This window comes from Lissotriton helveticus, chromosome 8 (assembly GCF_964261635.1).
Source record: "Lissotriton helveticus chromosome 8, aLisHel1.1, whole genome shotgun sequence".
NCBI classification, from domain to species: Eukaryota; Metazoa; Chordata; class Amphibia; order Caudata; family Salamandridae; genus Lissotriton; species Lissotriton helveticus.
In genome coordinates this window covers 990,307,371-990,318,686 of record NC_136069.1, presented here as the reverse complement: position 1 = coordinate 990,318,686, position 11,316 = coordinate 990,307,371, and the positions used below count along the sequence as shown (strand labels likewise).

The window sequence follows — 11,316 nt, the reverse complement described above, 5'->3', positions numbered from 1 at the left end:
TCCCCCACAGCTGCAGCTCCCGTGTGTGTGATGTGCCAACATGGAACACAGTCACAGGCAGTCTGTAGTTGCACCGCTTTTGCTTTCGGTGGCCGCACCCTGTAACACCGTCCGTGGCGCTTCCACCCTGCGCCGCTGCTAAACGATTATAGCCAACAGCCAATTCTCCACTTACCTGTCAGAGCTGCTCACGAAGGGGTCCACCACTACAGCCTTGTCTCCGGAGCGGCAGGGAGTGCACCGCCCTTCTCCATGCTGTGTTGCGGTTTAGCTCAGGTGTGCCGCCATCATATTCACCGCAGATTACGCAGGCTAGTCTAACAAACTCCCAATTAAGGCTCATCGATGTTGCAGCACGATACTGCTGCTTACTGGGTGGTTTCACTTAAGTTCTGCTATTTAGTGCTGTCGTTTTTAAGGTCAATGGATGTCAGGTCCACAGATTACTGATGGATTATTAGTGCGGCAATCTTGCCTCAAGATCGCTGGCGCCCCCCCAGTTACCTGTTTTATTTGCCTCTAATTGATAGATTAGTGGCATGTCATGTCAAAGAAATCCAATATTCATAATGTGATACGTTGGCCTGGTATATGATGTTCACTATTCTAGTGAGCACCTTGCACCAGTCCAAACAACCCTTATGGTGATGTTGTAAAGTCAACCTTATAGACCGCTATCCTAGTGGTAGCATGGACAAAGCAGTCTTAGGCTAAAACTTCAGAGAGCATGTGAAGCAAGCTGTTTTACCATATGTAACCCCTTGAATACCAAATGAAAGGACACCACACAGGTGATATATAAAATATGTATGTATTTATTATACACGCAACCCCTCTGAACTCTTTATGAGGTCAGAGGCTAAAGAACATAAAAATATACTTAATTGTCATACAGTAAGTTGCACAATATACAGTAGAGCCCTAGGGGCACGTATAACCATATACTAAAATAGTGGTATAAGAACCACGTCACGAACACAGGATAGGCCTAGGGCCTAGGGAATTGCTGGGTCTACGCTAAGCTAACAAGAGTTAGGGAGCAGGAGGCCCACTGGATGCGTAGGCAGTGTCTATTTACACATGCGAGTTACCATAGGGTTATAATAGGAACAAAAGAATTGGAAACTAGTTATTTTAAGACTCTTCCGGATGGACTAGGAGAAAGCTACTTAAAACTAGGACACTAGGATAGTCAGTACCCACAGGAGCACCGAAGTACTTGCGTTACCTCACCCACAGGAGCCGGGTGCCTAGGTGTCAAAGTGTGTCGGGTTTCATCGCTGATTCCTATGGAGACCTGTAAAAAGATGCTGCAGGCGACCAAGAGAGAAGTGTCCGGGTGGATCCAAGGGCGGATCGAGGATGAAGAGTACCTGAAAGCAGAGGGGACAGAGTCTGGATCACTAGCCAGTGACCAGGAAGGAACCAGGAAGGAACCAGGCGATGTTGCAAGGCAATAAGGTGATGTTGTGAAGCTTGACTCTGCAGCCACGTGGACCAGGAGGTGTCGACGATGACCAGGAGCTGAATACGGACTGTCCCACAAAGGATCTCGCTGTTGGCGGCATAGGCTTCCGGATTGGAGTAAACAGGCCTTGGCAAATGCAACCCACACAGGAATCAAATATTCGCTTCGGGTTAGACCAGCAACGTCTATGGGGCTTCTCCTTTGCAGGGAAGCAAGGGCCCACCTGGAGCAACCAGGTAGGTGGTTCAGATTTGTAGGTTCGTCGTCACAGAGGCCACTAGCCAACGGGCAAGTAACTGAACAGACGCGTCAAGCAGGAAAATGCAGAAGGGCCCCACGCAGAACTCGTGGAGTGTGGAGGGCTGATCTTCGGTGCAGATGATGCTCGGGGCTGGGGCTTTTCAATCCCCAATGTACAACTTCGAGTGTGCCTCAGAAGCTGCACAAGTAGCAAGGAGCAGGTTTTTCAAGATGGCCGGTCCCACGTCTCTCGTCTCCTCCATGGGTCTCAGCTTTGCAGGGACTGTGGATCGGGGTCAAAGAAGTCTGGAAGTCTGGATCTTGTCAAACTCTGTGCTTGGTCTCCGGCGGGAGCGTCAACAAAGTAAACCGCAGATTGCTGGATGGTGCCTGTAGGTACAGGGTGGTCACTCCTTCACCACAAGGGAGATTCTTCAGTCTTCTAGTTGCAGTAGAATGTCGAAGGTCCAGAGTTTTGTTACAAGTTTCAGTTCAGGATAAATCTAAAGTCTCTTGACTCAGCTCTTACCTATATACTAATCTGAGGGGCTGGATTACCTGCTAGGTCCCTCCTATGGTGGGACCAGGGAAGGGGGTGGTTACACCCCTTTCCCTTTGTCCAGTTTCGCACCAGAGCTGGGGCTGGAGTGCCCAGCCACTGGTTTGAACCTGAATATGCATGGGACACCTTGTGTGCCCCAGGCAGTGTCTCATTTCATTCAGCCCTCCCTGCCCTAATACACTATCACCTGTCTGGGGTGGTGCTAGCACCTCCCAAGACAGGAAACCTATTGTCCAAGCCTCCCTCGCTGGAAGGTCTCCCAGCAGCAGGAGGTCAGACTTGTGTCTGTGGCAGCAGCATCCATTTTGTGATGCTGAGGCTCGGGTTAACTTTAACCGGGATTAACAGGAACAACATGTCTTCTCCCTCTAGAAGGGTGGAATGCTACCCCCGTAGCCAGAACTGGCGAGGGGGTAGTATTCCAAAGCGTATGACACCTTACACAACATGTTTTGATAAAGCCAAACCAGAGTCAGCATTTAACCGCGAGGATTATAATGCACTTAAGAGTATATGGTATGGCTATATCATAGAACAGCTATAAGAACATGGTTCCGAAAGCTGCAGACAGGCTCAGCTCATGCTAGAGCCTCATCTCACATAAAACCAAGCACTCTGCTTTCAGGATTGTTAAGGCCTGCCATAGGAGTGACTTATAAGTATATATGTGTCTATATATAATATTAGGTATAGGAATACTATACCTAAGCAAGGGGTGATTACACGACCTTGCCCCAGCTGAGTGGTCAGCCAGTTGTGTCAGTTTGGATGGCCAGCCAGGGGTGGCATAATTCATGCTGCAGCCCCTGGTAGGCCTTGGATGCACCTATGCCCTGGGTACCTATGGTACACTATACAGGGGCTCACAAGGTAACCCAACATCCAATTGGAGATGTACCTAAATTACATGGAGTCCATTTTACAGTGAGAGCAGATATCCTGGGGCCCTGATTAGCAGGATCCCAGGCCAACTAAGTCAAAAACCAGATAAACACTAGGCAAAAATCTGGGGTAACCATAGTCAGGTATCCACCTTCCTACACATATAATAAAGTATTATTTTTGTGGTTTAACAATATATTTATTTAAAACTGTCAACCAGACAAAATAGCAGATAAAGGAAGATTTATTTCAGTGATAAGCCTTCGTCCAGTTAATGTGTTCGAAGTTGACAGTATTAGGTAAATCAGTTACATTGATTGAAGAGTCACATGTCTACCAACAGTTACAACAGCTGGGAAAAGAGTTTCTTGGCATGGTAATCATTCTCTTGCATATGCAGTCTTTGATTCATTCTTTCTTCGCCTCTACACTGTAGAGATCAGCACGTTTTTGAAAGTGTATGGGAATTTGCTGACGCACATCTGTCAAATACTGTAAATCTGTATAAAAGAAAAGTAGGAACACAAAACACACAGTCAATTTGACCCAGAATTCAACACCTAATCCTTTCTTATGTTTTGGCGTGCACAATATGTTAGTTCCTGAAATACAGCCTTTGCACTAGCAGGGCCCTGGAACTGGTATTTATTTTTTAATTTTCACAGAACAAAAAATGTGTTAATACCCTAGGTAACATCAAGCTGGAGTCAAAATTGAGTTTATAAATAGACATTTTAAAAGTAATAGACTGCAGATTATCAGACAATGGCAGCAATCAGATATTCCAAACTAATTTTAAAAGGATGTCTCATAATATGTACTGATTAATTGTTAACATCCTAGGAAAACTCAGGTTATTACACATTCTCAAGATCAAAGTGTTGAGACAACCGGGTAGCCAAATAGCTCAATTTGTCAGGTTCTTTGGAAGAAAAAGGATCAGTCATGGAAAGGAACACAGATACCTATTACTAAACTAATCATCATTACATATCCATTCAGCTTTCCACTGCATCAAAATAAAACATGAACATCAAGTAACTACAAATACATTAATGCAATATTACTTAAAAAAAAGAGATATAGCATGTATCTTCTTACTTTGTCTTTATTCAATCTTCCAAACGCAGATCATAAAAGATATACAAACAAATACTATAAAAACAGATATTAAAAACATCTATGATAAAAACCCTTTGGTAACTTACATTCAGTGGAATAAAGTGCTTGGATCATAATTTAGAAGCTCAAGATAGAAACTCAAGATTAAAGTGAATGCATGTTGGACGGCTAAATTCACATTCCCCAGCAACAGCTTTAAGAAATTTGAAGTGCATAGGTCGACATTCAACATCATAGTAAAAGCCTGACAAATCATGAAAGAATTAATGTTAATTACCTTCGGTAACGTATTGCCTGGTAGAGACTATCTAGATGCTGATTCCTTCTCCTTGAATTTCCCAGGCGTCAGGCTGCATCCGGAAACTTTTGCTTTGCTGAGTAATACCCCTGGCACTTGCCATCGAATGGCTCCATTCGGCTCAGCGTGACGTCTTCAGCGTCAGTTATTATTATTATTATGAAACTTATAATGCGCTCGGCTTACCCAGGGGCATCCCGGCGCAACAGACCACAAAAAAGGAGAAGACTCAGCTAACACTACCGAGGAAACAGATGAGTCTTAAGCAACTTCCTAAATGATAGGATCTGGGGTTCTGAGCGGATCTTAAGGGGCAGAGAGTTCCAAAGGGAGGTTACCTGCACAGAAAAACGCCTGCCCCCCGACCGGGCTCTTCTTACTCTCGCTGACTGCAAAAGATGTTTTTGCTCAGAGCGCAACAGACGAGAGGGTTTATAGGGACGGGCCATATTTGCAAGAATGGAAGGGCCTTTACCGTGTAAAATTTTATGAGCTGTACAAAGCGCTTTAAATTTCACCCGCTCCTTCACGGGGAGCCAGTGGAGCGCTTTAAGGGCCGGAGCAGCAGACTGCCTTCTAGGGACATCCATAAGGACTCTCGCAGCTGCATTTTGCACCTGTTGGAGAATTTTGAGAGTAGCTTCCGGAGCACCGAGAAACAGCGCATTCCCATAATCAAGCCTGGATAGAATTAGGCCACGAATCAACAACTTCCTTGATGGAGCAGGAAGCAGAGGTAACACCTTACGGGCTGATCTCAACAAACCAAAACAGACCCCTGCGGTCTTCTTGGCATGAGTCCGAAAGGACAGATCGTCATCCAACCATATTCCCAAGGATTTGATCTCCTTCTTGGGGGATGGTGGGTCGCCAAGAGACCGGGGCCAACAACTCGCAATGATGGAAGGATTGGAGTTGCCCAGGAGCATCAGCTCGGTCTTACCTCCATTGAGCTTTAAATCAGAGATGGACATCCACCGATAAACATTGGCGAGGCAGTCATGTAATACTTCCGGGTGTGACGCCAATTGCGTGAGGCCCACCACCAGCTGAGTATCATCAGCATAGCTGATGATCTTCACCCCCGAAGGGGCGACCACTCTTTCAAGTGGAGTCATATAAATATTAAATAAGGTAGGGCTCAGCGATGAGCCCTGCGGGACTCCACATTGAAGAGGGATTGGGGCAGATTGCTCTGACCCTTCCCAGACCTGGTAGAAACGATCCGCAAGAAAGGAGCCCAGCCATTTCAACGCTGTCCCCGAGACACCTGCCGCTGACAGCCGTTGGAGGAGCACCTGATGGTTCACGGTGTCAAAAGCAGCACTCAAGTCCAGGAGGATCACTGCCACTGACCCCCCTGTGTCGAGAGTGCTTCTTGCCTCCTCCACTACTGCCAACAAGGCAGTGTCTGTTCCATGGCCGGGGCGGAAACCAGTCTGGGAATCTCCTAGCAGGTGGTTAGCTTCAAGATGGTGCGAGAGCTGACGATTGACAAGCTTCTCAGCAATTTTTGAAAAACCAGGAAGGAGAGAAATTGGCCTAAAATTGGTCAAATCAGATGGATCCAATCCTGGTTTGACGTCGCTGCACCTATATAGGCACCACCCAGGCACGCGGACGTCGGTATGTTTTGTTTTTTGTCCACTCCAGAAGCACAGAGCCAAGAAGTAATTTGTGTAGTTGTGTGCAAAACTAGGGCCCTGAAAAGGGAAGTAACCCTAGCCCTACAACATTATTAGGCAAAGGGGAGAGGGATGGGTGGGGCTGTAAGGAATTTGCAGCTAGATAGAATCCCCACCAGATAATGCGTTCCTAAAGAAAAGTAACTTGTTCATCTAATAGAGACTTCTAGCTGCAGATTCCTTACCTTTGAATTAGATACCCAAGCCATACCATCCTGGCAGTGGGTTGCGGACCAATTCCTACACTAGGAAGTCCTGCAGGACCGAATAGGCAAAGTGCCAGTCCTTGCGGACCTGACTGTCCAGGCAGTAGTGTTTGGCAAACGTGTGCAAAGATGCCCACGTTGTTGCCTGACAGATGTCCAGACCTGGGACACCCTGAGCCAAGGCCATAGTCGCAGACTTCCCCCTGGTGGAATGGGCCCTTAATCCCTCAAGAGGCTGCTTCTTTGCCAGGACATAGCAGATCTTGATGCAGAGAATGACCCAGCCAGAGATGGTTCTTTTCTGAACCGCCCTTCCCCACAAACAGTTGGCCGTCCACTCGGAACTCTTTAGTGCAGTCAAGGTAGAACAACAACACTCTTTTTGGGTCCAGTCGGTGGAGAGGCTCCTCCTCTTCAGAGGGATGCGGGGAGCAAAGAAGGTGGGCAACGTGATGATTGACCCAGAATGGAGTCACAACCTTTGGTAAAAAGGAAACCCGGGAGTGAAGCACCACTTTGTCTGGAAAAGACATCAGATAGGGAGGCATGCAAGATTACACCTGCAGATCACTCACCCTCCAGGCAGAACAGCCGGAGGGGACAGTTATGTAAAGATTCGAAGGGATCCCACATTAGGTACGTGAGGACCAAATTAAGGTCCCACTGTGACATAACAAAGGGCGTGGATGGAAACAAGTGAGCCCGGCCTTTTAGAAACCTATGTGCAATCGGAGACTTAGAGAGAGAGGGCTGCTCTGGCAGCCACAAAAAAGCAGAAAGAGTAGAGAGGTAAACCTTGAGAGTCCCAAAGCAGACTGTAGTAAATAGACACTACACAATGAGTGAGAAGCGATGATTTTAATAGTCATAAATCATCCGGTGCACCCAGCTGGGTAGCATCATAATCACAACATTCCAAGGCTGCCTCCAGGCTGACAGCTAGGGTTAAACCAATGTGGTGGGAAAGGGAGGGGGGTAACGGCAACATGGAAGTGGGGTCGATTAAAGTTACAACACATCTTTTTCCCTAAGGGAACAAAAGGGAAGGAAAGGAGAAGGACGAAAATGGTAAGGCAGGGAGGAATAACATGTGTCCCCAAAACAGGCCTATTGCAGAAAATACAATGCCTAGGGCGGGGCCCCAGGATGATCTTTAATGGCTAGGAGGAATTACCTCATGCTATACTGACGGTGCCAGGCTGGGATGCTCTTTTTCCTTTGACTCTCCCTGCGGTGCCCTAGCTCCCTTGCTCTGTCGCTAGAACCAGCCCTATCTTCTCTTAACCTGTTTCCCTCTGTAGTGGCTGGAACCACCCTATCCCGACTCCACACCCTCCTGTCCTGCATAACTACCACATTGCTCTTGACTTCTCTTATCCTCCCTGGAGGGTAGAACCTGTCTTCACTTTTCCCCATTCGGTCTGGCTTCCTGATGTACACCATCTGTCCACAACTGAGTTTCTTTTCTCTAACTCCCCACTTCTTGTCATACCACTCTTTATATTTGTCTTGCTTGTCTTCAATTCTCTTCTTCACCTCTCCAGAGTCTATTTCTAGACGACTTCCTCTCTCCATCCATTGTGGGGACAGCTTAGATCCAGCTTTCCTCCCTCTCATAAGTTCGAAAGGTGAATGCCCTGTTGTAGAATTAGGGGTGGTATGGTAAGCCCACAACGTTTCCACAATAGCGTCTTCCATATTTTTTCCTGATCTTCCTGCCAACTTGATGCTCTCCTTAAGTAAACGATTTGCCCTTTCCACTTTGCCATTGGCCTTGGGACAGTACAACGGCGTGCGGACGTGGGAAATGGAACAATCTTTTAAGAATTCTGTCATTTCTTCTGAAACCAGCTGGACTCCGTTGTCTGTTATTATAGTAGCTGGAAACCCCTCTCTCGTGAACACCTCTTTCAAGAAACCTATCAAAGCTTTGGTGTTGATGTTAACCACGAATTTATGAGAGATCCAGTTGGTAAAGTAGTCTATCAGCACCAAAAGATACATCTCCTGTGAACCTCTTCCATGAATAGGTCCTGTGATATCAAATCCCAGTTTACTCCACGGAGCATCAGGTACTTTAACTGGTATTAATGGTGCGTGCTTGGTGATTTTTGACTTGTCGCTGATGCTGCAAGCATAACAGTCACGAACTTTTTCCTCCATTTCACGGTCCATCTCTGGGAACCAATAGTCTGCTCTTAATCTATTCTTGCACAAACTTCTGCCCAGGTGGCCTTCATGGGCTAAGTTGATGACTTGCTGCCTCACTCCCTCAGGAGGCACTAGTTTCCCTGACTTCATGACAAAGTTCGCATCAATAGAGAGATCCTCTCTTACATTCCAAAACGGTTGGATCTCTCTTTCCAGCTCCTTGCACTTATTTGGCCATCCCTTGACAATGTACTCCTTAACCTTCTTCAAAGTCTCATCTTTTCTTAAGTGCTCTTCCCACTCTTCCTTCATCACAGCAGTTACTTTTATCTCCAAGATGTCATCTTGCACTTCTTCCTCAGCTGTTTCATCGGAGACCGGAGCTCTAGAGAGAAAATCCGCCACTCTGTTAAGTTGTCCAGGAATGTAAACTGCTCGAAAATTATACCCCTGTAGGCCCAAGACCCACTTGGCTATGCGTGGGGTCATGTCCTCCATATTCTTCTTGCTGAATAGTGGGACCAATGGCTTGTGGTCCGTGTGTACCTCAAATGGTACCCCCCACACATAGAACTTGAAGTGTTTGATGGCCCAGAATACTGCCAGAGCCTCCTTCTCCACTGTAGAATAATTTGCTTCTGGGGATGTCAGTGTCCTTGACGCAAAAGCAATCACCTTGAGTTGTTTTTCCACCTTCTGTGATAATGTTGCCCCTATTCCCTTGTTGCTTGCATCGGTGGTTATTACTATTTCTTTACCTTGGTCAAATTTGCCAATGAAAGGGGCCTGAATTATAGCATTCTTTAGGTCTCTAAACGCCTCTTCCTGCCTTTCACACCACTCAAACTTGCTGTCTTTCTTCACCAATTCTCTCATGGCATGTGTTCTGATAGCGAAGTCTTTAATGAACTTAGCCATGTATTCTGCCAGACCAAGAAATGACACCAATTCCTCTTTGCTGGAAGGCGTAGGTGCATCTCTGACTGCATTGACCAAATCACTTTTTGGTTTGATTCCTTCTTCGGAGATTGTATGCCCCAAGTAGTCCACGGAGCTCACTCCTAACTTGCATTTGCTCAGCCTGGTAGTAAATCCTACATCTCTTAGCTTCCTTAAAACTCCTTTCAAGTTTTCACCGTGTTCCTCCTCACTTGAGCCATAGGTGAGAATGTCATCTTGGAAGCACATGGTCTTGCTGCATTCCCTTAGTATGTGCTGCATAACCCTTTGAAAAGCAGCTGCCGCCGACGCCAAACCAAATGGCATCCTTAAAAACTTGAAATTGCCGAACGGAGTAGTGAACGCTGTCAAGGGCTGTGAATGTGGATGTAGCTCTATCTGATAATAGGCTGAGGACAAATCCAGCACACTAAAATACCTCGCCCCCTGTATGGTGGTTAACATCTCTCCAATTCTCGGGAGGGGGTATCGGTCTACGAGAATGTTTGCGTTCAAGTCTCTCAGGTCCACACACAACCTAATTTTCTTTCCTCCGTCCTTGGTCGTGATCACGACTGGGGCCAACCATGAAGATGTCTCTATCTCTTGGATCACTCCTTGGCTAACCAGTTTGTCCAACTCGGCTTTCAAAGGTTCTTTCATGCGTAGAGGTATGGAACGTGTTTTGTGTATCACAGGCCTTGCCCCCTCCTTCAGTGTAATCCTGTGCATATAGTTCTTTAGCACACCCAGCTTTTCACTAAATACTTCCTCAAACTCCTGGATAACCTCTTCCGCAACCCTGGAGGGTTCTACTAAGAGTACCTGTTCTTTGTTGTTGGGATCCAATTTGATACCAAGATCCTTCTGGTGTTTCCAACCCAACAGATTCGAACCCCTCCTGGCTACATACACTGTCCCTACTGTGTGCCTATCTTTAAAAGTTATTCTCATTGTTGCCATTCCCTCTAGCGGTATGCGCTCCTTGTAATAACCTACTGGGTTTATATCTGCTCTCTCCAAAACTATCCCCTGACCCGCAAACTTTTCCTCAAACTCCTTCTTGTCTATGAGAGTGTAACGGGAACATGAATCAGCAAAAACCTCAAATTTTTTTCCATCCAAGGTAATTTCACATTTAGGATGTTCATTACATTCACTTTCCTCCTCCTCCCCCACCTGGAAAATAAAAGTCTTCTCCTTTGCATCATCAATTTCAACATTTTCCACCATATGTATTTTCTGGTTTACATTTTTACACACCTTGGAAAAATGCCCTCTTTTGTTGCATTTCCTACACAGAGTATCCCTGGCAGGACACTTCCAGCTGTTTGCCAGGTGATTAGGGCTACCACATTTGTAACATAACCAACCCTGGGGGTTATTGCGCTGACCATAAGACTTGAAAATTCCAACCCATCTCTTCCAAGGTATTTCTGGCTCTCCTAGCTCATTTAGGAAAGGTGGGGGCTGGCTCATACCTGCACCTGCCATGGCCATACAGTAGGGGGCAAGTATTACTTGCTTTCACTCAAAGTTGAAGAAGAATAAACAAATGTCACACAGAGTAGAATCAATGGGAACACTTTTTCATAGGCATAACACTTGAAGAAAAATGATAGCGAGTGTAAAGCTCCCCAGGACTCCCTATAACACAACACTACACCTAGATATTATCCCTGGCTCCTAGCTTAATAAATCCCCCAAGTCCCCTTTCAGTTTCCTCAGTTCGTGGAAATGGGCGGGAACTTCCTGTGGTGGGC

The 11,316-nt window shown here is 46.3% G+C and overlaps 1 protein-coding gene across 1 annotated transcript in view; it reads right to left on the bottom strand.

Annotated features, from left to right (window-relative positions):
- Positions 1 to 3,410: 3,410 nt before the first annotated feature.
- The window catches only part of LOC144771844 (omega-amidase NIT2-like), a 355,442-nt gene continuing 347,536 nt past the window's right edge, over positions 3,411 to 11,316 (bottom strand). Inside the window, exon 7 of the mRNA XM_078656108.1 lies at positions 3,411 to 3,652. Within this exon, the coding sequence (XP_078512234.1) occupies positions 3,561 to 3,652 (92 nt within the window). The 3' untranslated portion in view covers positions 3,411 to 3,560. The remainder of the gene's footprint in view (positions 3,653 to 11,316) is intronic.